Source organism: Besnoitia besnoiti, chromosome II (genome assembly GCF_002563875.1).
Source record: "Besnoitia besnoiti strain Bb-Ger1 chromosome II, whole genome shotgun sequence".
Classification (NCBI taxonomy): domain Eukaryota; phylum Apicomplexa; class Conoidasida; order Eucoccidiorida; family Sarcocystidae; genus Besnoitia; species Besnoitia besnoiti.
Window position 1 is genome coordinate 1882652 of NC_042357.1, and position 26369 is coordinate 1909020.

The 26369-nt window shown below is 55.1% G+C and overlaps 6 protein-coding genes across 6 annotated transcripts; 3 read left to right on the plus strand and 3 right to left on the minus strand.

Moving 5' to 3' along the window:
• Window positions 1-2611: 2611 nt before the first annotated feature.
• BESB_036180 (uncharacterized protein) lies at window positions 2612-6308 on the minus strand (the record flags this gene model as incomplete). The annotated part of the gene is made up of 4 exons (XM_029362204.1): window positions 2612-2708; window positions 3135-3363; window positions 3775-4780; window positions 5184-6308. The coding sequence occupies 4 exons, from the start codon at window positions 6306-6308 to the stop codon at window positions 2612-2614; spliced, it is 2457 nt and encodes an 818-aa protein (XP_029221169.1).
• A 1784-nt stretch (window positions 6309-8092) lies between these two features.
• On the plus strand, window positions 8093-9370 carry BESB_036190 (sphingolipid delta 4 desaturase/c-4 hydroxylase protein des2 family protein; the record flags this gene model as incomplete). The annotated part of the gene is made up of 1 exon (XM_029362205.1): window positions 8093-9370. One exon carries the CDS (start codon window positions 8093-8095, stop codon window positions 9368-9370), a length of 1278 nt encoding a protein of 425 aa, XP_029221170.1.
• A 2369-nt stretch (window positions 9371-11739) lies between these two features.
• On the plus strand, window positions 11740-14397 carry BESB_036200 (uncharacterized protein; the record flags this gene model as incomplete). Its single annotated transcript, XM_029362206.1, has 1 exon — window positions 11740-14397. One exon carries the CDS (start codon window positions 11740-11742, stop codon window positions 14395-14397), a length of 2658 nt encoding a protein of 885 aa, XP_029221171.1.
• Window positions 14398-15395: 998 nt separating this feature from the next.
• BESB_036210 (uncharacterized protein) lies at window positions 15396-16365 on the minus strand (the record flags this gene model as incomplete). Its single annotated transcript, XM_029362207.1, has 3 exons — window positions 15396-15700; window positions 15863-15953; window positions 16174-16365. The coding sequence occupies 3 exons, from the start codon at window positions 16363-16365 to the stop codon at window positions 15396-15398; spliced, it is 588 nt and encodes a 195-aa protein (XP_029221172.1).
• Window positions 16366-17667: 1302 nt separating this feature from the next.
• On the plus strand, window positions 17668-18384 carry BESB_036220 (uncharacterized protein; the record flags this gene model as incomplete). Its single annotated transcript, XM_029362208.1, has 1 exon — window positions 17668-18384. The coding sequence occupies one exon, from the start codon at window positions 17668-17670 to the stop codon at window positions 18382-18384; it is 717 nt and encodes a 238-aa protein (XP_029221173.1).
• Window positions 18385-19133: 749 nt separating this feature from the next.
• On the minus strand, window positions 19134-24450 carry BESB_036230 (uncharacterized protein; the record flags this gene model as incomplete). Its single annotated transcript, XM_029362209.1, has 9 exons — window positions 19134-19466; window positions 19647-20281; window positions 20736-21033; window positions 21657-21771; window positions 21940-22009; window positions 22153-22337; window positions 22589-22695; window positions 22984-23097; window positions 24061-24450. The coding sequence occupies 9 exons, from the start codon at window positions 24448-24450 to the stop codon at window positions 19134-19136; spliced, it is 2247 nt and encodes a 748-aa protein (XP_029221174.1).
• Window positions 24451-26369: the final 1919 nt, after the last annotated feature.

A 26369-nucleotide genomic window follows, 5' to 3' on the forward strand; every position in this document is an offset into this window, starting at 1 on the left:
TTTGGCGCTTCGAGCAATACCAAAGACGAAATAGAGTGGAAGACGCGAGTGCTGTCGCGGGGGGGTGGAGTCTAGTCTGCCGACCGGCACAGCTGCGTTCTCCGCTAGGAGCGGTCCGCGAGATTTCAGAGGAGCCGCCGCCGGAGGGAAGAGTTGAAGGAAAAACAAAGGCGAAGGACGAAACAGTTGGAAAACCCAGACGGGCGGTGACGAGACGTTGGACGGGTTTGAAAAAAAGACCCAGATGAACAAGACTCTGCACAGTTACGTGACAAGAAGCGAACCGCGAAGAGAGGCGAGCGATACGATTTCGGAGAGGGGCGACCTCAGAGACGGAGACGAGCAAGGAGCAAAACAAACTTTTAGCAGCAGGGGCCACCTGGAATTATGGATGAGAACGCGGTTTCTCAAAAGAACTTCTTGCGCAAGGCGGGCTCGCTCTTTTCTGAATGCACACAATCGCAGGGGGGGCCCGGCGTAAAGCGCAGGCCAACGCCGCCTGGAAAACAAACGCGCTGAACGCCGACAAAAAGAAGCAGAATCTCGCTTTAACTTTTTTTCAGGGGCATGATCTCCTTCGTCTTCCGGAAGCGACTCTCCGAAGCACGAATCAGAAGACGACGGAAGAAGTCTCCCCGCCGAAGGGGCGACAGGAATGGGTCGGCGCTGGCGAAAAGGCGACAGGAAATAATGAAGCGTGCCAGGAACAGCCAAGTTCGAATTTATCTACGGTGTAGTTGGAAAAACGATACAAGCTTGGACAAAGGGGGAAAGAAAAACCGTGTGCCTCTGTTTCGGGGCGCGCGAAAACTAGGTGGACTTTCAGCGAGGCGAATGCAGCTACAGAGGCGAAGATGCATCCATCCTCCGGCGCGAGACACGCACACGACAGCGAACAGAAGTCCCGCGGAAAACGAAGAAACGCGTTCTCTGACAACGACCGGTACAGCATGAGAAGACGGCGCTGATACTCGTGAGAAAGGGCGAGAATCACGCGCAAAGCGGCACTGCGGAGAGCGAGGAACTCGCAGTCGAAAAGGGGGGCGGCCACAGCGCAAGGAGGGCACCCGCAAAGATTTTCAAAGAGTGGGACTACCAACGAATGCGGTCGGTGAAAGAACCCCCCGGGGCACACGGACGACGCGCGCGCGGCGCGAGACACGACGTTTCGTTGGGTTGACGCGGCCGAAACATAAACAAAGGCGCAAGAGCGGACTTTCCGTCCAAGCAATACAAAGCGTTCAAGATTTCGCGCCAAGAAACTCACTGTTGAAGAATCGAGTCGCCTTCCGTCACAGTGCAGATCGGAAGCAACTAATACAAGACGGTACTTGCGAGAGAGGTCACGCAAAACTTCGCCGCTCCGATGTCGAGAAATAGAATACAGCACCGGATTGCAATAACACAAACGAGACAGTCCAACCAGGCAAAAAGTTCTACATCGCAGCACACCCATTTCAAGGCCAGCACACTCCTGCCGTCGAATGGGTTCTGCGCGGAACGGGCTTGGCGTGCTTCCCAGAAAGAGACGAGAAGGCGGCAGACCAAAACAAATCGCGCTCGGTTTGCCTTTTTTCGGAAACAACAACCGTCGTTGGCATCTGCCACACCGGAGTCAACACCCCTGCGTACTTCCTAGTCAAACCAAGCCCCGGCCTGGTGACGTAACCGGATTCTGTTTGCTGTCATCTGGCGTGTTCCTACCGATTCGTGGGCCTAGAGTTTGGCGAAACAGCAGCGGATTTTACGTGGACCTTTGCGTGTAGTGTAAAATGCCTCTGCCTGGAAGTTGTTCAATAATTCTCGAAATGCATGACGTGCGGCGCTCGGCTGTGGGGGACCGGCATCGCAGTAGTGAGTCAGCGGGAGGGCGTTCCTTGCAAGAAATTGAGTGACGTTGAGGAGACGGTTGCATAGGCGCACTCCGTGACAGATCGTTTCTGGAAAGCATCGACGCCTGGCACGCGAGACTCAGCCGGCAGCTCTCGTGAAGTACGCTTTGCTCCACGAAGCAGATGCTTGCGCCAGTGCGAGGCCTCCTCAGGTGGCTGAGCTGCTCAGAACGCCCCTAACGACGGCTTAGCGGCTTGCCCAGAACGATATGTCTACACTTCACAGTTCCTCTTTCTTTCGCTAGCGAGAAAAGCAGATGCGATGCGCCGGAACGTGCTTTCGCACTGAGCAACAAGGTGTCGAGTGGCGAACCGGCGCACCTGGACGAAATTCGCCGCAGCTAACACCACACTCGAAACTGCACTCCGCTTGAGCCGCTTGTTTCAGCACAGCGTGACCTTAGAAGGCAGTGGCTTTGCCAGCGAACAAGAGAAAACAGCTAATTCGTCGTCTCACGCGTGTTTTCCACCCTGCCAAATCGGTTTGTGTTTTTCTGCGAGCTGCAGACTGCCGGCTCCGCCCGACAGCCCATCCCTCCCACCAGGCAGTTTTCATGTTACAAACCCCGCAGCCGATTCACGCCCGCTCGTTCCAGCGTCATCGCAGGGACAGGGCCCATATCGGTTTTCTCCGCATGACACGAACAGTAGATACACTCCCCCGTTACCTCTTTAAAAAATTTAGTGGCGTGCAGCCGCGCTGGATGCTCCTAGGCGGGTCACAGGTCTGCGAGGATGATCTCCAACGCCCTGACGATGTTTGCGAATTGGGGGCGATGAGCGGGATCTTTCCGCCAGCAGGAGGTCATGAGATCTCTGCAGACATAACGCATGAGGACAATTCAGCATCAAATGGCACGCGTTCTTCGGCCTGCACCGTCTTTCTGGGTCTCCTGCAGCTTCCCGCCATAACGAAAAAGCTTTTAGCGTGTGCACCGTGAATCCAGATGTCGCTCCAAGAGTAGACGGAAACATCTTCGAACCTGTCGCTTTCGCCTTCGCTCGGCACTGACGATCGCAATGAAAACGCGGCTACAGCCGAATACATGTCTGCTCTCTCGCTTGCTCAAAAACCAGATGAAATCTGACGCCGACAGGTCCTACATCCTGTGCGTGCAATTCTAGTCGCTGCTTCCCCCTAGTCTAGCATAGGAGCGTGCGTGGGTGTACCAGCGTTTTGTTTTTTTAAGTTTTGCTCACTAACGGCACTCTGAAAGAAACTACAGCTGAAGGCGCACTCACCGGAGGCCCTGAGGCACGTCAGGCGGCATCGCATGCGTATCCATGTTTGGCCTGAGACCGGCGGAAATGAGCACCGGCAGTTTCTCGTAGTAGGGCGTGCCTTGAAGCTCCTGAAACGGGATGCGGTTTGCGAGGAGCTCGTAAAGCACAATCGCAAAGGAGTAGACGTCTGACTTGTCATTGCAGCCTCTCTTGGTCAACACCTCCGGCCCCATCCACAGCACCGTGCCTGAAGGAAACACAGCGCAGACGAGGGGCTGTGAACCGCACAGGCAAAGCCACGCTGACTGTGGGAGAGTCGCGTCCGCGAAGCACAGAGACAACGAGATTATCTCCTCTTTTTCTTGTCCTGGACACTGCGCGAGTGTCTAGGTCCACGCCGAAAACCGTATGCGCAGGGGCTTCTCGTGTGCTGCAGAGACGCGCGCCGCCCAGAGCGGATCCCCCAGTGGAGCATCCTGAAGTGACATGGAATACGAGACACGCGCTTGACCTCGAAGGTCGCACTGGATGACCCAACAGTGTGTGCAGCAGTGAAATTGGGACGTGACTCGATGACGCTCAGGAATGGGGCGATACCATTTCGCGCACTGTCTCCGCTCAAAACGGCCAGAATGTTTCACACAACTTGCCCCCTTACCCGCCCATCCGCCACCCTGGACAAGCGACCCGCCTGCGGCGCCTCCAGCATTATCTCGCACTCCATTGGTGACTAAGGCGCATCCAAAGTCTGCCAGTTTTGCGATCGGCTTTGAGTCGTCGGTGACCACTCCGCCAACTGGCACGGACAGGAGGACATTCAGGCTCTTGATGTCTCTGTGGATGATCTTCAGACTGTGGAGGTGCTGGCAGCCTTTCGCAAGATCCAGCGCAATCCGCGTTTTCAGTTTCCAACTCAGAGGCACCTTCGAGCCCCGCGAAAAGAGAATTTCTTCTTCGCTCTGTGCGCCGGCCGGCTCCTTGCTGGGCTGTTTCACTTGTGGGAGCGCCTCTTTCTTTGCAGCGAACGGGGATAGCCGCCCCAAAAGAGCCCAAAAGCCTCCCTCCGCCTTCTTCTCTTCAGCCGCCTGCGCGTCCCCCCCTGTATCCCCGAAGGGGAACATCTGGGCGCCGAAGGCCCCCCCAGGCGTCTGCGCGTTCAGGCGATCCATAAGCCCGGCAACTGTGGCCCTGTAGGGGTCGTCGCGGGCGTCTGTCAAGGTCGGTGCCGCGCCCGGGGCGGGTCGCCGGCCCGCAGGGGTCTGCTCAGAGCGAGCCTCCGCTGCAGAGGGTTGCGGCTCCTCTTCGCGGCCTTTATGGAGCAGGTCAAAGAGAGTCCCTCCTTCGCAGAGCTCCGTCAGCATGAATAGCGGTGGAGTTTGTGTGCCGACCCCCAGCACCCGCACGAGGTTTGGGTGCTTGAGGCGCGCCATGATTCCGAGCTCCTGCCGAAAGTCTTGGATGATTTGGCGGATCTTGGGGGCCCGCGACGCCGCAGACCCCTCGGAAGGGAAACTCACGATTTTGCAGGCCACTGGAGACCCCCGCCACTCTGCGCAGTAAACCGACGCCGTCGCACCCTTCCCCAGGAGCCGCTGCACACGAACGTCCGTGATCTTCGTCTCAAGCGCCGGCTCGATGATCGCTCCCTGGGCCAGCGGCGCTGCCTGAAGAGTGCACAGAGTCCACACAGCACGAAACGCATCAAAAGAACGACATGAAGGGGAAGCGCGCTCCAAAGCGCCAAGCCTTTCCGCTGCGACACGATTCAGAAGGCAGCAGGGAGCGAGAAAACCACGAAGCAGGACAAGCTGCCCTGGCACTGCTGGAAAGGTCGCATTCATCCGACTGCCCCTGTGGAGGTACACGATTTATGGGAGGTGCCTCATTTTTCTGAAATACATATGGAACCTAAACCGGCGTTCCGATGCATGTATATGGGACTACGGAGCCGAGCCGTCCTTCCTCTGCGCTCAGGCCACAAAGTCGCAGAACGCATACTGCCGTGCAGCTGCCTGCGGCAGCCTGGTGCCTTGTGGTGTATTTTGGTAGACATCTCTCGTCACTTACGGCTGCTTTCTGTCTGAGGGCCGCGCCGCCGGTCCTTTGCACTTGGCAGCTCCAGGGCCCTGTGGCGTCGGTTCTGCGGAGCGCCGCGGCCGGCTGTCCAGGCTGGAGCGTTCCCGCGGGCACACGGTTCGCCTCTCGCTCGGATTTCTTTTTTGAGACGCGCCTGCGCTGTTGCCATACGGGCCCCAGCCCGCCAGCCGCCTGTGCTCCGCCGCCGAGACTGACGTGCGCGAGTCCCGCCTCCAGCCCGGCGAGCGCGCCGGAAGCGGCCACCGGAGCGGGGCCGGGGGCCAGCGCGGGTTGGCTCTGCGCTCGCGGGAAGGGCACCGGCAGAGCGGCAGTCGAGGACTCTTCGGCGATCTTCGTCCCAGCGCCCCCTGTGCGCGTCTGCATCGAGAGAGGCTGGCTGGGTGCAGCTTGAGGCGGCGCGCAAACATCGGGAGCGTCAGTCGCCCCTGGTTGAGATGCCGATCTCGTTCCAGCCTGCAGAGGGCCCTCGCCGTGGTCGGGACTCCTAACCCGCTCCGCGGACTTCAGCCGGCAGCCAGGGAAAGACTGCGCGTGGGGGAAGGCGGACGCCTTAGGGGCCGGCGACTTCCCGCCGGCACCCGAGGCCTCCGCCGCCGAGTGAAGCTTCGGTGAGACGGTGGCGCCGTTCCATGTGAGAGCTTCTGATGGTCGGCCTGGCTCTTGGTTTGCGTGCTGAGCTGGGACAGAGGAAAGAGAACCGCAGGCAAGGCGAGGCGGCAGCGCCGCGATCTCGAGGCGAGGGCTTCCTCCCCCAGCGCTCTCAGCTCGTCGCTCCATATGGGTCTTTTGGCCGGCTCGCTGAGCCGCAGGCCCGGGCTGGGCGACGCGAGACTCAATCGTTTTAGGCGCATCTGCCGGGAAGTAGGAAAGCTTATCGACAGAAATAATTCGCGTGCCCTCTGCACACGAAGAGCTGCGCGAGTCGACGGTGAACTTCCCTCCGTACGGGGATAGCGACTGGACCCTGATCGCAAGGTTGTCATCGGAACTCACGGCACGCTCGACGGGCTCAGAAGAGAGGGACGTAATTTCCTCTCCATGCAACGCGGCATACTGCAGATCCTCAGGAGGGGAGCTCACCGCACGAAGGTGCATTGGATCCTGAGCCGTGGACGCCATCCTGAAGAAGTCGGCGAGAGCGAACAGTGCAACGAACAAGAACGGAAAAACTCAGAATAGACGTAGGAGGTGTTCCTTGCAGCGTCAGATCGGGTGGTAACTTAGAATTGAAAGAGAAGCGGCGCAGAAGCGTGCGGAAGCTGCGTGTGTCGTTGGGCCCTAAATCCGGTGGGTGACTCGACGAAATAAACACGCTCGCGAGCTTCAGGGGCTTGGAAGCGTGGTCATGAGAGAGTTGGAATAGCTCGCGAGGCGCGGGAGGAAATGTGGAGATACGAAGCGGTGTCTGGCTGCAAAGCGTGTGCAGTGCCGTCGCTGAGGCTCACTGCTCCCAGCGGTCAGCTGCGGTTGGGGAGGAGGGAACGAAATGAAAAATGGAGCGGACGTGACAGAGAAAGGCTCGACACACAAACGGTGGTGCAGTGAAAAGAAGAAAACTGCATTGTTGTCACGGCAAGAGACTCGCTCATGAAGACCCAACAAACTCTGCGTGCTGACCCAACCCGAGCAGACGCTTGGCTGTTCACCGTGAGGGCGATGGCATTTTCCCGTCGACGCTCGGATGAGGGTTATTGCGATATTGTGGCACGAAATCGGCCAAAGGGATGTAAAGAGTCGATGAAGCAGGAACGGCAAGATCTCTGCGGATGGTCGGCGACTCTCGTTGGTGTCTTGCCGCACGCTCTCCTCGCATTCAGCGCGTTTCGGTAAGACGCGCCGGCTACACAGCCAGCGAATCGGTCACCGGTTTAGGGATGGCCGGAAAAACGCGCGATTTAACCGCGTCATCAGCTCGCCGCGCAGAAGAGAGAGAAGTTTTCGAAAAGGAAAAAAGGTCGAACGTAGGTAACCCTCCAGAGGCTCAAGAACTCAAGGCGAGTCGGTGCCCGTCGCGTCTGCAGTCCTCGCTGGCAGGATCTAGCCATCCCTCACTCCAGCAATTTTCTACACACTTCGAGTCCCCTCTCCTAAGGTTCATCCACACTGTCTCTTTCCAACTTGAACTGTCGGTTCACCTGTCTCGGCTGGCCGACAGACGCCACGAAAAGACACGAAATTTGCACGATGTTGGCTGTTGCACAGTGTTTTCGTAGCTAGCAAGACACGCTCTCCTATAAGCCGCTGCTCGCGTTGAGGCGAGAAACCCCTGAGCTTCCCACGCGTGCTCAGACAGTGGAAACCATCCGCGCAAACAAACCTGTGACGGCGGCCACCGTCGTCTGGCCACCCGTGCTCTCCACCACTTTTATCGGTACCAACGCGGGCGGCGGGACAGCGCGTTTTCTCGTTTGATTTTCCGGTCGCGCTATCGCCGACGGACGTTTCTCAGAGCAATTGCGGAGCGAAACGACGGAAGCACTCGTTTGAGCGTTTCGCAGGGCCAGACGCAGCAGCTGCGCGGCTGAAGAAGAGACATGATAGTTGCGATTTCCCGTCGATGTGTTGTCGGGGCGCAGGTACATGACCAATTTGATTCCCGCTGCGTGAATGGCCGTCGCCGGTCTTTCGCTGGTTCCAGTGTCCACGCCTCTTCTGCACAGGAAGAGCTTCACCGGACGGAAGTTCTGTTGTCGAGTCCGTTCTCCAGTTGTCTGGCAAGAGAGAGCTCTCGCGCAAGCAGCATGCACGCCGCGACTTTGTGCACTGCGGATAGTGTAGGGAGTTTGCGTGTTGTAAGGAAGTTTGCGTCAGGTCTTAGTAGTTGTTTGGGTCTGTTCACTTCGTGGCCGTAAGTGTGTTTGGGTTTTAAGTCTGGGAAGATGGTGAGCGCTGACGCCGTGTGCGACCTTCAGGCGCCAAACGCCGAGGCCGGTGCCAAGCTTGCACAGTCAGAGGGCTGCATTTCCGAGAGTTCTACACTGCCAGAATCCGAAGGTCAAGTGACCTCTGCATCCGCTCTTTCGGAGGTCAGCGATGATGGAAAGTCGTGCGCTTCCAGCGAACCCCAGCGCATTCCGCCGTTTGCTGAGGACGGCACGCCGCAGGATTTTCACTGGACGACGCAGGCGGTTTCGCATTCTCGGCGCAGGCGCTTGATTTTGGAGAAGCACCCGGAAATTGAGCAGCTGTACGGCTACAGTTTGCTCGAGGGGGTGGTTGGGGTGGCGACGACGCTGCTGAATTTGTACATCGGGTTCAAGATCGTGCAGCTGCAGCTCGGCTGGCCGGCGGTGCTGCTGGCCATGGCTGTTGTGAGTGGCACCATCAACCACTCGCTTTTCCTCGCGATGCACGAGGCTTCGCACATGTTGGTCTTTCCGAGGCGCTGGATGAACGACATCTTTGCCATCTTCACAAACTTGTCAATGGGCACGCCCGCTGCCATCAGCTTCACTCGGTATCACCTCGACCACCACGTCTACACCGGTGTGGACGTTTTGGATCCGGACATTCCTACGGAAATCGAGGGCAGGCTGTTCACGACGCCTCTTGGCAAGTTCATCTTTGTACTGCTTTTCCCTTTGACGTACACCCTGAGGCCCATGCTGCGGTGCCCGAAGAAGCTCTGCTTCATGGAGGTCATCAACTGGACCGTCGTCGTCGCGTGGGATTTGTTCGTGTACAAGACTCTCGGCTGGAAGGGGATCGCGTACTTTGTCGGCGGTGCCTTCTTCTCCATGTCTTTCCATCCGCTGAACGGTCACCTGATCGCAGAACATTACCAGTTTCCGGAAGGCGAGAAGCTGCAAGAAACGTACAGCACGTACGGATGGGAGAACCTCCTCACGTTCAACGCGGGATACCACCTCGAGCACCACGACTTCCCCCGCGTGCCGGGTTGCCTCCTGCCCAAGGTCCATCAGATCGCGAAGGAATTCTACGACCTTCCGCACCATACGACCTGGGTCCGCGTCGTGTGGGACTTCATCATGAAGAAGGAAGTCAATCCGTACAGCCGCGTCAAGAGAGTAGCCATACGCGGAGGAGAAATTCCGTTCCCTCACCAGCAGTTTGTCGCCGACGAGAAAAAGGATCTCGGTGCATACTGGTGCGAATTCAACAAGACGCAAGCGAATGAAACCAAGAAAGCAAAGTGATGCGGGCGAATCCAAGCGTCCTAAATAACTCAGGACTTCACGTGACGACACTGATATCAGAATCACTTTTCAGCCACCTGTCTAAACACGTTTAGTATGTTGTAATTGTGCATACGTGCGCGAACGTGAGTACACCCGTAGAGCTATGTGGAATTTTCCGGATTCGTACTGGCCACGCCCAGATGAAAAGGAAGACAAAAAGTCTTGCTAACCTGAGCAACTCGAAGGTCTCTAGGGAGCGTTCCACTGGTAAATGCGTGCGGCCACCGTGTATATATGTGCCTATGTGTATATACACCACCGACGGATGTATTTTTGATCGCTTCTCTTTTTTTACACTGCGCCTAAATGAGGGATGTTCATTTTGCAACGAAGCGATTTCTTTTTTTTTCGTTCCGCCGTCGTGTCTTGCGCGACAAGGCAGGTCACGCCGGTACTGCCCCTCTGCGCGAGTGTGTGGTTAGACTTTTTTATTGAATCGGTCAACTCTTCCGCTATATAGTGTTGTTTCGTGAATCTTGGTGAACGGTTGCCAAGGGTTTGTTAATTTAAATCCATTTTCTACTGTCTGGAGTTGCACCAGATGCGTACCGAAGGCCTCCAGCAGAAGGACGGCTGGCACGGCGAAAGGCCTTGTTTAAATCTAGATTCGGCTGTGCGCGCTGCGGAGCGCGCTCTATGCAGAGCTGTGGGTTGCTCTCGCTGGTGTTTTGGGCTCTCTCGAGTTCTACGTTTACCCCTCGAGCATAAATTGTCTCTCTTGCCTGCGGCGATGGCGCACACCATATTATGGCTCTAGTAAATTTTCTCGGGTTAGTAGCGCGGTACCAACTATAAACATTTCTGCATGCACACATGCCAGAAACGGGGCCAGCTTGCTGGACTCGGGGCGCTCCGCTGCGGCGACTGGAAGTCGCTGCTTTGTTCTCCGGCAGCCCCGGAGAACCAGTGACGCACGCGGTATCTGTAGGACTGGGCAGTTCGCAATTGCAATACCAAGAGGACAGTTTAGTGAGCTCAGCGAGAAAAACGCTATGAATGGATTACGTGTGGTTGCATGTTGGCTGGGCCGGCATCACTCTCAACAACGCACAGGGTGTACTGCCACCACTAGACAGGAAGGTCACTATCGAGCAGATGGCTAAGTGCTTGAAAATAAAGTCGAAAGCGGTCGCCGCCAAGAGCTGGACACCTAGCATCATTTCCCCTCTTATGTCTCGAGTCGCGGCGAAATATGCTCGCGAGAGTATATTGCGTGCCACGTGAGAAGGTTTCCTAGCGGCTCACTTCGGGCATACACCGACCTGAAGACCGGTCAACGAGGCCGAAATGACGTCCCCTTTTCATCCGGGCAGTTAGATCTTGGCTGGTGGACTCAGTGTGACCGTGGTTTTCGCGTCGCGCACATTCAGACAGTGGCGCGTGCAAGGCATCTGAGCATCACCGTGACAGGTTCTGTAATCGGCCGCAGCGAGAGACTTTCCTTTCCGTGACGACTGTCAACGCGTTTCCCGGCACTGACAAGTTTGCTGCCACCTGAGTTTACTCGATTATGCCTACGCTGAAGCGGGCTCACGCATGCGTCAGGGTGACGGGAGTGAAACTGTTTCAACCGGTTGCCGCCAAGAGGGGTTTAATCCCAGAAGGATTCGGTAGTATGTCGTGCTCTATGGTGCAGATAGGGCGGCAGCTAGTTCCCCGGTTCGGGAGGTTGCTTGCTCGCGCGAAGATCATGCGTCATTACGACTTTTCTACGCTGACGCTTGTACCATTCTGCAACAGGCGCTGGCAGCATGCACGCGGCTACAGAACCGCAAGAGGGCAGGTTTTCATTGTGAAGTGACGTGGCGGCAACGAGGCCTACGAGCTACGCTAGGCTTGGAGACGCGCCCGTATGACCACACTACGGTGCTAATTGTTAAGGGGGGGGGATATTAACCAACGAACGGGCGCTACACATCATCTGTCGAGGAGCGCAGGCTGTAAGAACCCGAAACCCTACACAATCCCGGACTTGCGTGCTGATGAATGTCGGCGTCATCAGCTTCTCGCATCTCCCGAACCGCCCTGGCAGCTCCATCTTTTGGAAGGTGGCGCTTGCAGAAGTCTCTTTCCGAAGCTGCAGGGCGCCAAGCCAGACACCGTACTGCCACAGACTACACACCAGGAAGATCGTGAACGCTTCCGGCATATGCATTTGCACTTGTCCGGTAGATCACACCAGCGAGCAAAGCCTTTACTCGCAGAGCACGTCCACATAACTCATAGTAGGGCAGGGTCATTCAGTGGAACAGCGCCACTGGCTGTACCCCTTGACAGCAAGTGTGCAGTTGAATGAGATAAATGTTTTCTAGGAGCAGAGTGTCACGATGACAGAAATCCGTGGCGCCCATAGTCCTCTCTTCGGAGGCCGAAACCAGTCGCGGCTCACAGATGCGGGACCTGAATCGAAAATGCCGGATTCTTCGCACGGTTTCGGTGAAACGATCTATCCGCGATCGCCCACGCTCGCCGCGGGATTTCACGATTGGCACGGCCACCCACAAGACTGCCACAGGCATTTAAGTTGTGAATATATGCATGATGCCTGCCCCGTGGCGTCACCAACGTCTCCAAACGCATGCCAAGATTCCATACACATCTCTTCAGGCGCTGGTCGTCCTCCCACTGGCGATGCGAACCCAGCAACAGAAACTTCCGAGGCAGACGGGTCAAAGTCCATACAGCAATTCTTCTGGCCAACGTTCGCCTGTCCCTTGCCAACCATGAGCACAAATGACGTTGGTTTTGAGGGAGTCGCTGACGCGAGATCCGACGCTAGCAAGGCCACGCCTGAACCAGGGGGAATAGGCGAGGAGAAAGAATCCTACCCTAGCACTCAGAAGCGAAGTGCCCAGATGCCAAACTCGCCCGGTAGCTCAGTGCTTGCAGAGTTAGACCACCTCTTAGACCCCTCAAGAACAAACAACACAGACAGCGTCACAGTGGCCGCGCCGGATGAGAGCGGTGCAGACTGCTGCGGCGAGGAAGCTTTCTTCGGCATGATGGGTGGAGTGGACCCCCAGAAGCCTCATCCCTGCATTGTGCTCCGAGGCGCCTTTGAAAAGATGAGAACAGGAACTAGGCTCAGTTTTGAAGCAAGCGAGTGGGACAATTCCTGTGTGGAGTCGATCTCGGGCGACCCCATTAGCACATCTGCAAGGGAGGACAACATTTCAGGGGATCACTGTACATTGTCTTCTTTCCTTGCCTTTCAAAGGCACCCCCCCGCCGGCAACCAGTCAGAAGAACAACGAGGGTTCACCACCCGTGGTTCGCTGGATCAGAATGCGACAAGGTTGCAACTTTCTCCAGACAGAGGTCGCGATGGCGACACGCATCCGACTCAACAAGTTGTACAGCAGAGGAGACGGCTTGTACCGGGCACAAAGTCTACGCCCAGTTCACTGAACGCAGGAATTAGCCAAGAAGTGCAAACTCGCTCTCGGGGGTGCGGCTCAGACACATCCCTGCAAGCGGTTTCGGTGACTGCGGACGCGAAAACGCAAACACGCAGAACCGACAAATGCCACAGAGGAGTGCAGTGCGGTTCGACAAGAATTGCCTCGCTGGCTTTCGACGAGCTAACTAAATGGCATGCTGAGTTGCTGGGCCAACTGAAGCTGCACACCTCCGCCGCTGAAGCGCTCACTCACAAGTTGCTAGACGAGCAACGACAAAAGGAATCTGGCTTCCAACACTTGGAGAGAAGCAAGATGACTGCGGAAGAACTGCAAGGAGCTCTGCAAGCGAGCAGCAGCTCGCTTGCAGATGTCCGGGCTGAGCTTCAGAGTCATATGCAGACCATAAAACGGCTGACTGAAGAGGGTCGAGCTGCAGAGTGCGCTCATAAGACTGAAAAGCAGTGCGCCCAGAGAGAACACGAGCTCTTGGCATGTGCCCTTCAGGCCCAGTTGAAACACGTGACACTTCAGCTGGAGCAGCTGGAAGAAGAAAGGCGCCTGGAAGTTAACAGACACGTTCGAAAAACTCAAATAGCAAAGCAACAAGCAGAAGAGCTGGACCAGCAATACACGGCCCGGATTCTTCACTTGCAGGCGGAATGCGAAGCGCGGGGCGAAGCCATTAAACAAGCACAATCAGAGATCCTGGCTCTTCGCAAGGAAATGCGCACTAAAGATTCTCAACACGCACAAGCTCTTCACGACATCGAGTATCAGAAGGAGGCTGACCTCGTACAGTCTGACGCCGTCCAGAAACGTTCAGCGCTTTCACTCGAGAAAGAGCTTCTGCGCAGCAGACTCGAGGCTGACCGACTACGCGTACAGTTGGTAGGCTCCCAGGAGCGGTTGAATGCCGCTCATCAGATACATCGTCAGGAAATCCACGCGCTCAAGAAAGACCACGAGTCAAACTTACAGCAGGTGCGACTCGAGCACAAGCAAAGCACTCTACGGCATCAGCAGTGCATGCAAGAGCTGCGGGAGATGGCCGCGCTGGGAAAAGAGGAGTTGGCTAGCGGACTGGATGCTCAAATGCAGCTGTGGAGAGACAAGACTGCCGAGTTGCAGGAAGGTGTAGACAAAATGAGTTCAAAGAACATCCAAAGTGCTAGGACGATTCAAGAGCTCATGACAGCTGTTGCGTCGTACAAGCAAGTAGCTGAAGAGATGCAGGCTCAACTGAGGAACCTAACTGTGGCTGACAAGCAACGGGAAGTCGAGGCCGTCGTTCTTCGACGCGAGAGGGAGGACCTGTTGCAGGCTCTTCAGACATCTGCCGCCGAGCACCAGGCATTCCGAGAGCAAGCTCTGTCAATGAAAAATAGGTTGTTGCGTGCGGTCGCAGACAAGGACGACGCGCTCCGACAGGCCGAGGCATGCCTTGCAGATGATATAGCAATTTCAAAATCAATTTCGATACACCGCACCAACAGCATAACGGGGTGTGATTATCCCGCGCGCGAAGCTACGCATCGAAGCTATAAAGACGCAGTAAGCCCTAAGAAGCATCATACGTCTTTTTGAGTGATCACGTGAGGACGCGTAATGGGGGCACACCACAGTCGCTACTTTCGGAGGCTGCGAGACCACACAGTACTCATAGACACACCCGCGCGTGCGAAGATGACCTTCCAGCATATATACCAAACATCTTTCCCGCGCGCGTAACTCCCAGCATTCGCGTGTTTGAGTTGCCTGCAGAAAAGACCACAAGGAGCACGCAAAAAAACTACTGCCCGCGCCGGTCTGCCAACCTCGCCGCACGGCGCGCCCTCGGGAGAATCAGCGACAGCCAACGTAGAAAGACAAGAGAGTACTGCGCCGGCGTTGCCTTTGTCGAACCAGACGCCCCAAGAGACACGTGGCCCTGAGGCGGAAGCATCTTCCGCGGGAGGCCCGCCACCACTGGAAAAATCATACTCCAGTCAAGCGTGGTCAACTCGCTTTGAACCCCCTGCGCTTCAGCGTGCTCCAGTGGATGCTGTCCGCGCTGTGGATCCCTTTCACAAGATAGGGCATATCGACACGACACAGTTCTTCGAGGGTCTATCCATCGCCGTGTGAGGCGCCAACACATGCACGCGGGCTCTCGCACAAAGAGCATGATGCATTCTTTGTGAGCGTCTTTATGGGATTTCAAAGGGTATCTCTAACGTTCACCCTGCCCGCTCAGTGTAGGCGCGTTGAGAGCGCGGCCCCACATCATGATTTATTGAGCACTTGAGTGTAGACCACCTTCGTTTCACCGGCCATTCGATCTGAATGCGCGGCCGAAAGCACGCCGGCCACACCTCAAAACTATCTATTACTATCGGTGCCCATATTCTTCAGCCAGCCACCCGGGAACACAAGAAAACGCAGCATTTGCCTCGAGCAGCGTCGGCGCCCGTTTCTTCAGCCGAGGCGACGCCCTAGCGTGACGTGAAGAGGTGCGAACTGCGACTGCCTAGAACCGAGCTGCTGCCTCCCTGACCCCGCACAGCACCCTCCGCACGTTTTGTAAGGCTATCGACGCCAGCAATTCACTGCGACATTAGTCTTCGATCCGCGGTGCCTGAGACGATTGTTGCATCGCTGCATTCAAGACCGGTCCCTGGGTGTCTGTGGATGACCGCTAAACTCTGGCGTCGCGCTGCCACCGACAGGGCCGCAGCCACAGCCTGTGGCGGACGCAGATGAATCGGCATGACAGCTGCTGACGACCCATGCAGAGTGGTCGCCAAGGGCTCCTGAAGATGAAGAACATTCGGGTTTCCCGTATGTGACATTTGTTCCGCCCCGGGAATGACCAGCCGATCCACTTCTTCAAGTTCCTCAGTAGTTGAATCTGATCACAGAGATTTCGACAGGAACAAGCGTCAGTGCAGCCAGCACGAACATGATACACAGTAAACACAGCAGGAAGGTGTAGTCCTGTCGTGCGGCCTCTGCTCTCAGAATGCTGATGCGCCAGTCAACAACCGTAAGAACAGCTGCCGCCCCGACTGACCTGTTGCGCCCGATGACATCCGTACTCTGTTCTTCTCGCCGGATTCGCCAAAGACGCAATCTGTAGTGAGGCCGCGGCCCGACCTGTTAACCTGTGAAAAATACGATCCCAGAGGACATGGATGCTCTAAAACTCATGACACTGGCGGATATGACGCGCATCGCAGCTTTAACTGCCGGACGGAGGCAACGGCGGGAAACTAAGAAGCGGCGGGAGGCGGGCTAACACTTTCAAACCGTACTTCACACTCCGTTGACAAATAGCCTGCGATGTACGCGTTGCCGATACGGAGACGCGCTACTGCTACTCACGTGGTCTATAGCTTTCGCTGCCGGCGTGCCACTGAAACCCATGAAGCCATAGTAGATGACTTGATCCTCTGCACGAACAGCGAGCTCGAGGTTATCAATGAGGACGACCTGAGGCTCGCAAAAGTTCGACGCGCAAAGCTGGTCTGTCGGTCCGGAGGGGGCAGTGGGGCACCGATCCCCATACATGCCCATTGAGCAGCAAAACGGAAACATTTTGAGGCCGTACCACCCCACAGTCGCTACTGCAGCGCCCACGGGATCTGTCAAGGCGGCTTTCGGTAAACGAACTAGAGAAAAAGCGCACAAACCATGGACAGCGGCACGCCCGCGACTTGCGGGGTTTCGGCTTCGGACAAGACAGGGTCTCCGGCCAGCCACAGGCGCCAGCCACCTACGCGAATGAGACGCCACGAACGGTGCCGTCTTCTCTCCACACGACTCCTTCCTCGAGCGGAAAAAAGCCGAATGTCGAAGAGATATAGGCGTTTTAGGGAAGCAGACAGTATAGCTCTTCCAAGCGGACTAGCCGCCGTCGTGGGCTGTGAGTCCGGCGTAACCGCTTGGAACTTAGACGACGGGAGGTAGGCGAAACAGATTGGCTTTCACGCAGTGTTTAAACAAACTACTAACGGTAGTTGGGCGTGGAAACAAAGCCTCTGCGGGATTTGTATCAGGCAGTACATGTCTGCGTGATCGATTACTTCACTTCACCGATTCAACGAGTCCTTGCATGCTCGCCCCAGTTGACACGACTGGGAGTTAGCTTTATATGCTCGCGCGCAGCCGCCTGTCTTGCCAAGGCACAACACGCGGAGCACCCGACATGCTGGACAATCCTTGATCCTCAAGAGCAGTCGCCAGCAGCTTCTTTCCATCGGCATAATAAACGTAAGCAGATGTCCGATTTTCTACCAGCTCCGACGTCTCTGGATTTAGCGAATCGCTACGTTAAGGCGGTGATGTCTTCTCTCACCCGAACAGCCAGAGTTAGCCAGCAGCTGCCGAGTCCGCGCTGAACACGGACGTGGCGAAAGCCAGTGGGCGCGCTCCACCGTGTTTTTTTTTCATTATTTTTTGTGGGTTTGTAGTACCGGGCCAGCATTTTTCTCATCCGCTGTTGTGGCTTCTTTCAGCGGCTGACACCGCCTCCGTCCAGGGGACACGCAACTTGCGACGGGGGAATAGCGACAGGCCGATACTGTCCGTGGGACTGCATGCTGCTGCCCCTGAAACGCAAGATATGAAAACGCAAGCAGCAGATCGTCCTCATAGAATGAATTGTCGTGCTTTGTCTGGGTAGCAGACAACAAATGCTTGAACCTCCGCATGTGTGAGGCGACGCTGAGTTCTCCCCTTCGTGGCTGTCTCCCAGCTCATCGCGGACTGCGCGGCAAACGCGAGGCAGTATCACAACATCAGTTGCGGTGTCACGGGTAATTTGGTGCTCACTTGTGGATGTGCAGCGTCTTACCCGTTCTCTTGTTCGCTTTCAAGATGAGGTGGATCTTTGCCGTCTTTGCTATATCGTCGTTCCTCACGGCAGGAGCGAACGGCGAAGCCGCCGACTCCCTGACTCCGGGCGCCTCCGTCGATGCACACACGACGAGCTTAAGCTATATGTACAAGTACAAGAAGGCCAGCGCCACGCTCGTTCAAATGTGGAGGCAATACACCGCACTGGAATCTGCTGTGCGTCACCTCTTACGGGACTACAACGTCGTGGTGAAGCAACAGAAGTATCGGGAGATGGTGCAGCGCGTTGCCAGCAGCCAGCAATCCACGGAAAATATGATTACGGGGAAGAAAAAGGGAGGACTCAACCGCCGCAGTATCAAGGCGGAGGTGACTAGTCTGAAGGAACTCAAAGAACAACTCGCTGCCGAATCCCAGCGATTGGAACATCTTCCCACAAAGGACGAGCCAGAGAAGCTACTGGAGCACATCGAGCTTGATGAGACGCCATTGCAGCTCTCTCGTGCGTTGCGCACCGAAAACGCAGAACTTTTACGGAAGTCCCTGAAGCAATGCTCCAAGACTGTCGACAAGCTTTTAAAGAAACAAAAGAATTTGACCACCTTCATCAAAGGACTGAAGTCTCGCCTGAATAGCAAGGTCCACGAGCTCTTTATCACGCAGTCTGCAGCGACTGGAAACGTATTTGATTCGGACGCGCCGCTTACCATTCACATCCCTATTGGCAGTCACATGTGAATAGGTCACTCGTGGCATGCGGCAATACTGGATCTCGTCGGCTATACGGAAGCGCATGCCGAGCGCTCGAGGTATCTCGGCTGGGCGGCGCTGTCTTCCTGCAACCTTCAAAGGTGTTTCTGGGAGGTCCTGTCTGTCTTCTTTCAACGTAGGTTGTCAACTGCGGCTTCGGTGCGAATCCTATTTTGATTTGGTTTTTCATGTATTGGGCGTAACTTGTGGTTTGGCGTACGCATGAACAGCAGAAATACCGTTAGTCAGAAAGCGAAGTGCTTTCCGAGCGTTACATCCACCCCCCGATGAAAACCGACTCCTTAGCGAAAGAGCCTTCAACTACATTGGGTTGGGGGTCACGCTTAAACGTGCATTCGTTAGAAGCTGGGACGCCTCTATTTACAGGTCATTGGCGGACTGACACTTTCCCGTCTGAACTGTTTTCTGAGGCAGACAGGAAACACGGCTGCCGTAAGGATGATGCGCATAAGCTGGCTGATTTCTTTTGCAGGCGAATTGCCTGGATAAGCAATGAACGTTAGCCGAAACAATGAGGCCCTGTGTAAGTGCCTTCGAGGCTAGTTCATTCAAGAAGTTGCACATAATACTATCTTTCACCGTAACGTCCAACTCTGGAAAAGTTTCGCTTTCTTATGAAACGCCCTCCGGCGTTGGAACGACGCAGTGTGTGCAGCCAGAAAATACCTAGCGTGTGTCGCTTCATGCTGCCTGAGTACACGCCACGTGACATATAGTCAGCAGGCGGATCGGCAGCGTTCTACACTGTTTGACGCCTCATGCCTGTCTTCTGTGGGATCTCCCAGAAGATCTCTCCCCATGCATTCTTTCTTTTCCCTCGAGAGGCAGGCTGACTCGCTTGGGAAAAGTTCGCTGCTTTTACCGGAGCCAGAGTCTTCATTTATGGTGGTGCCACACTCTTCGTCAACTGCCTCGTCGTCAACAACTGTACTCAGATTGCCTGCCTTGAGGTGTGCTTCTTCCCTCAGCAGCAGAGCAGACGCTTGCTCAGCACGCATAATAACGATGGCTGCAGCGCTCTTGATGTAGGAACACCCCTCCGTCAACTCCTGAGAGGAAAGTACATAAAGAATTCACGGTACCAGGGGTCAACGTTCGCACAAAACCTCTCAAACTCTCTGCCTTCGCTTCTGGACCTCACCCAAAAAGGCCACATACAGAGTGCGTTTGCCGATTTCATTTGTGATATCGGTGCTACGGCAAGGAACGAACGTCTTCAGGATACTCACCTTTTTCTGAAAATCTAGAAGTTTCCTTGCCGCTGACGCAAGGCCGCCAACAGCTGCCGACCCGCCGGCTTTCGCTGCGGGATTCTCAGCAAATCTCCAGCGTCTCACTGGTAAGGAGTGTAGCCGCATGCCTCCCAGTAACGTCAGCATGGCACTGACGAGGCTATAGTAGAAACCCCGAAAGTCGAATCCGGGCATCAGACTAACAGCTGTGCAAGGGGGCAGACATTCCCTTGATGGCAGAAACGGTTTCTTTATCTCCGGCGTCAAGGGGCCTTTGAATTGTACGAAAGAACAGCGTGAGTCAAGACCATTCCATGTGCTCAGAAGCGGTCGCAAATACTCGTACATGTCGATGAGTGATTGGCAAGCCGCGATACCCACAGTGACCAGTGCCTGAGTTCTGAGCCCCTCCGTGCCACCGTCCTGGTCAGTCTCGGGTGCGTCACTGCTGACCGTGGCATGGCTAGGAACTTGAACGGAAGTAGCCTTGCCCCGAGAAGCGCTGTCATGGTTTTGCTCAGAAAAGGTTGATTGCAGCAGTCCCATGAATAGCGGAGTCAGCAACAAAATCTCGACTGTTGGTCGTGCGTCGGTGATTCGCTGTTCTTCGTGGGCATCCTGGTTGACGTCTTCTACAAATGACAGCGAAGAATGCCGGCTGTGCCCTCAACTCTGCTCCACATCCCTGATGTAGCACCCTTTCCAGTGGATTTATGAATACATACCTCTACAGCGGTTATAGCCGTATCTACCTCTGAAATCCTAGTTTTCAATCCTATATCATGAGGATGTCACTGTGCTCGCAATGCACGATTCAGAACTGCAGGGCAGGGCGTAAATCAGCTGGTGTGACACCTGAACACGTTTACATTGAGGGGCAGCAGGAGAGCATGGCAGAATCCTGTCAGCACGAACTAAAAGGGCACGGCAGAATCTATGTTCCCACCCATTAACGCGTTCAGACACCTCCTACTAGGCGTGAAGTGATTTCTGCCATTTCGACTCGTTCCACACATGTGTCGCCAGTTTATCACCGCAACGCCCAATATAGGTGCTGCGGCGACGTGCGTTCACATCGCTACTGACCTGTGGCGCTGTCTGTCGTTTGAGGGGGGTCAGAGGGAACAATATCCGCATAGTTGGCGAAGAACTTCCCGGAGACAGTATATGGATCTCTAGCTGCGATATTTCGAGATAAATGCTCCAGCACCTGTCGAAAGATGACGTTCACCTTCCGAGCGAGCGGTGCACGCGTCTTTGCTGGTAACCTCAGAAGTAAGTGTAGGGTTACCGAGAGGAGAGAGCTTGCCCCCGGAAGGTTTAACGAAGAAACTGAATCCAGGAAACCGTGGTCGTTTACTGGGAAACAATCCAGGATAGTGTTCTGATAAAAGAACCACAGAGACCACAAAGCACACTGTATCAGTCGTCCGGCCTCACCACACATTATGCACACACTGCCTAGTCGAGGGTCAAGGATCTCAGCACCAGCTCGCGGTTGCTGTTGCTCGAGCAGTTGGTGTCGCTTGGCGAGTTAGGCTCATGTTACACATGAATCCTGTGTGCGATGAGTCAAAACGAATCTGAGGGCAGGCGTGAACTTGCCAGTGGACAGTGGAACTTGAAGAACCCGACCTAGAACCAAGGGCATGGACCCCGATGTTGGAGAACCCTGCCCTTGGTCCTTGCGGGACTATCGGAGTGACGAAAGCATGCTCAGAGGCCTTTCGTTTGGAAACTGGCGGCATTGGGACTTGTGGGTTCACTATCATGCTGCCATCATTGCTAACGGAATATCATGTCCACCACCATGGGGTTCTCATGGCACTATTCCGGATAAAAGAGGAGAGCGGGAACCCGAATGGTGTTTCCAGTTGCTGCCTGTAATGTCGTCGCACGGACTCGCAAAAAGCTAACCTTGAAAGTCGCAACGTCCCATCGCGTTGACGCACACACTTGCCGTGCTTATATCCAGCTACCTGTAGTGTTGATGCATGCCGTACTTACTAACAAAGATTGGTTATCAAACTCCAAAATGCTTTCGCCGCTGTGAAGTTCTTCGTATGGCCATGAACACAGCAAGAGCGTCCATGAGGCAAACTGAAGTGCCTGGTCGAGGTAGCTGCGAAGAAATGCCAAATAGAGGGTCACAACTCAGTCTGAGCACGAGCGGGATTCTATCAAAACCGCATTGGCACCTTGCGGTGGTATGAAAGAAAAGCTGACTGAAAAACTATGTTTCAAAGTTTATAGTTGCCAAGAGCCATCACAGTGCCTGTATCTGTCTTACCAGTGGTCCTGCGCTCCGGTTTGGCCCTCACAAACGGTTTGCTCTTCACTGACGGGTGAATCAGAGGGACCTGTGGGGAAATGCCACAACGTTTAAAACAAGGCGGGCGTCAACAGCCGCAGTTTCTGCAGGACAGAGACCGAAGAGGATGGCCTTTACCAGAGACAAGCACTCGCTTATCTTTCACGTGTTCAAGGCGTGTTCTTGGCTTACCGGTTCTTCGTCTCATCGACGCTACTGTTCTAAAAATCTCTCGAAGGATGCCGGGGCCTCCCCCTCGCACAAGCGACATGCAAATTTGTTTTTTATCCTTCGCTGCCTGTACAACGCCGATTTCATCCCTGTTTCGGCTTATTTTGAGCAGTCGCCGCTGGAGTTCACAGGGCGAGCAGGGGCACCTGTACCAAGAAATATGCCAGGTGAATGATACTTTCTCTGTGGAGAGAAAATCAGGAAGCGGACGGAGGCCTTCTTGCATCATACAAGGCGCGCATAGAGAGTCACTCAAGCTGACATGAAACCAAGCAGCCGTATGAAAGAGTACTGAGCTGGCTGTAAACACAGGGGAAGTCCATCCACGTGTACATCCCGTACGTGTAACTCAGCTTTCTCCACTTTTGACTGCACTTTACGTTGCTGCATCGCTTACCGTGTTTCTCGAATGAGGTTCGACGCTCCAACCCACAGCAGAGAGGCAGGAATCAACGCGGACACAAGAGGAGGGCCGAGGCCGAAGAGCGCTACGGATGCAAGGGTCTTGACGCACAGAGCACAAAACAGTGACACTGTTTAATCAGCATTAGCCGAGTGGACTCAAACAGAGGAGTATGGGCCTAAAGAGGGCACGTGCATCTCCAGCAGGAGGGTTTCTAGCGGCGTTCGGTGGGATACAATTTTCTAGCGCAGGGTGGTGTCGCCCTCTCAAGCTGCGTCTGACGCTCTCGTAATGTCACTATCACCCCCACTTCAGTCGAGCCATTTCATTAGAGAGAGGGTGGATCATCAGCTCTGCGCGGTGAGGTCAGGGAATGAACAGCCACTTGCCTGCGCCACGTGAGTCAGACCTTTCGGATCCGCCCAGAGGACTTTGAGACGTTGCAGACCCTCTGTCAAGACCCGGCAATGTGCAGCGTCGAACACTGCAGCCATGCGACTGACCTGAACACCGATGCACAGCGCGGGCCTGACACGGTATCAGCTGCCAGGGCATTCCACAGAAACTCACGATAAATTGCAAGCTAAAACAGGAGATTGCCCGCCTCGACCATATTTTGAGGGCGAAGCGGTCCGTTAAAAGTCATCGTTAATTCGTGTTGCGTGTTAATAACAGACACCAGGCATCACGTGTACGACACCATGCCGCATTGCTTCTCTGCCATTTGCAATGGATGCTGGTGCTGGGATATAAATAGTCACTTGACAGCTAACTGAAGCTGCGTGGGGTCAAGACTGCGACCTCCACATATAGATGGCTGTTGCGGCACAATCCACAAAAAAGGACTGATGCCTGGCGTACCACACGATGTGGGGGATAGGCAAAAAGAGTCCTGTAAAGCAGCTTCACAGCCGCCACCCTCGTCTCCTCCGGCTGCTCTAAAGACCGGAGGACCGCAGGAGGTTTCGGTGCACCAGGCGTGTCCAGACGGTCTGAGGTTTCGCAAGTTAGTGCTTGGGCATGTTGAACCGCATCAGTTGTCATATCTGCTGTGGTCCTCAACAAACCCAAGAGTGAAGAGAGAAAACGCTGCAAAAGAGTTAGCTCGTGATGCTGCCAGTGGATGTCGACGTAGAAATGGTGGCGCTCGGAGAGGAAGTAAACCAGAAGAGGTAGCTTGCCCATGTCTTCGTCATATGTATCAACTTCAGTAAGCAGCATTGTTTGGTACTCCTGCAAGCCAGCAAGCCGGAGGACACACGCAAGTATATGAACGAGCCACGGGAGAATACATAAAAGCAGCACTTAAGTTTCTCGAAGCTATGAGATGCCAGCCATCCCATACTTATCACGTATTTAACCGATGCTGAAGAAGATGCTAATCCCGCTCCAGGTAAAAGATTTTTTGCGAGGCAGGGGAGTCTCCTCCTGGTCGCGCACGCAAGACAGCGTCCCCTTTTGCTTACCGCCAGGATAGGCATGACATCGCCGGTGTCATTCCTATGGCCGGCGACCTTTAGAATATCGCAAAACTCCGCGTGCACACCGCCGACAAAAAACACCTCTGCAACTTCCTTCTCCTTTCTGGCCTCGAGCTCGGACAACGGCCTTTCGTTCTTTCTGCCATTTTCCTGCCCCTCTTCTCTCTCTCTTTCCTGTTTCTCTTTCTCAGCGGATGCTTCCGAGCGCGCCTTGGACCTCTCTGCCGCAAAGAGATCCAAGAGCATAGGCACGCCCGTGTTCATCACTTCCGACCAGTCCCCATCTTTTTGGTTTCGCTTAAGTAAAGAGAGAATAAATGAGACCTCCTTCAAAAGCTCCGACCGTTTCGGAGGTTTCTCATACACGCCCGGCATTCTGAATGTGGTGCGAGAATGACGATAGAGGCCAAATATCGATATGCCCAGGGAGGACGAGGAGTCAACTGCGGCGGTGGCCCTATTGAGGCCTCCGCTTTTCAAAAACAAACAGTTCGGTCAGCGCCCGTTGTTCACGAACTGAAAAAGAGAGAACATTCTCTTCGGAGCGGTGGCGACCAGAAACGCTTTTGACTCTGATCAGAGATGAGCCCCCGAAAAAAGCTGCACGAGCGCTCCAAGCATAATCCCGCCAAAGGGCAAGACATGGAAAAGGGTTGTCAGATTCAAAAAGAGGAGCGAGGAAGAAAGGGCACCTTCTCACGATTGAATCTACGAAGTCATAGCCCTCGGTACGCCCAGGATGTGGCACGCCGGCAAGGATCTCGCGCATTTTATTTCGGAACGAGGTGAAATGTGCTCACGGTGGCGTTCTGTTGTATCGTTCGAGTGGTTTTTACACGTGCCGAAGATGCACGAGGGAGCGACGGCCAAGAGGAGACAGACGATCTCCGGCTGCGACAGGGCAGCCGCCCCGGTCAAAAATCGCCGTGGCGACGACTCCTTCAAGGCAGTGACACAGCTTTACGGCGTGTACTGCCGTGTCCGAACTTACGACTCCAGTGAGCCGCCGGATCCAAAAGCTCCTAGGAAAAAATCGTGTCTTCGTAAGCGGTTAGATTTGAGCGCTAGAAGACACTGTTGCAAGGGCCAGCCGAGAGCACACACAGCGGCTTTTTGGTATGGCAACAGATCACGCTCATGTACGGAGCTTCTCTGTTGTCTGTCGACGGGTATACCTAGGAAGCGATCGACGACATTACTGTGGAGTGCTATTTGCTGCACGGACTGGAACTCCGCGTCGTGGCTCCAGGGTCACTGAGCGGACAACCGCGCCTAAACAGTGACTGTTCCCGAGCCGTTTTTCATGCGGAAGTTACCCTAGTATGCTCCTCGCTGTGCAGCTTGGCGACTCGGCAGCAGGCACGCGCTGGCCGACAGAGCCAACTGCCGCAGGCTCACAGCAGAATCCCGAAGGGAGCACAGCTTAATTCAGCATTTAGGCAGGGAACTCTTTTTGGCGCTATCTGTGGAGCATGTGCCTTGGTCAAGCTCTTTCTGGACGTCAATACGGGAAGCAAACGCCAACGACACCCGCTTGATTCTTCACGGCGCTGGGTAGTGGCGGGCAGAGAACAGTGCTTGCTGAAGGAGAGCACCGCGGCGGGGCTTTGGGCAGGCTTATGGTTTTTTTTTGAGAATGGTTTCACACTTTCTGCGAACAGCGTGACTGCCGTTTACTTGTAGTGCTGGTTCCTTTGTTGGCTTGCACTTCACACTCAGCTCGGTCCCCTGCGCGCGAGCACGCGGATCAGGAATATCCGCGACAACTGATGAAGACTTCACAGCGAGGATCTGTGATTCAAGCTGATGCAACCGGACGTCCACTGCACAGCCAGGTTGCAGGCATCGCGTTGTGAAGGCACCTGAATAGAGAAGCCGAGTGCCGCGCGCCCCGTGTGCACGGGAGTAGCACAAGCCTCAAAAGCGTGCGGTAGGCGTGCCCGTGCTGCGGACGGCAACAACGCCATAAATGAAGGCATTTTAGAGCATTAGATGAAAGTAACTGACTATCTCTATGCATGCCCTTACTTCGAAGGGTACTCCAGCCGTCTCTCAATTCTGGAAGCAGGCCTGATCTGGCGCCGTGTCTCGCTCCCTCCCTCGTAGCGCACTGCGATCCAGCTGCTCCTCGCATTGAAGCCAATAACTCGTGTAACATGATTAAGACATACAGGGTCTCTTACCCCGAGGGATGCTGGGCTTTGACTCGTAGAGGAGTACAGGTGCTCATGTCTTTTTACATTGGTTAACTGACAATCGCTGTCTATTTTTTCCTTACACCTCGACGAACACCA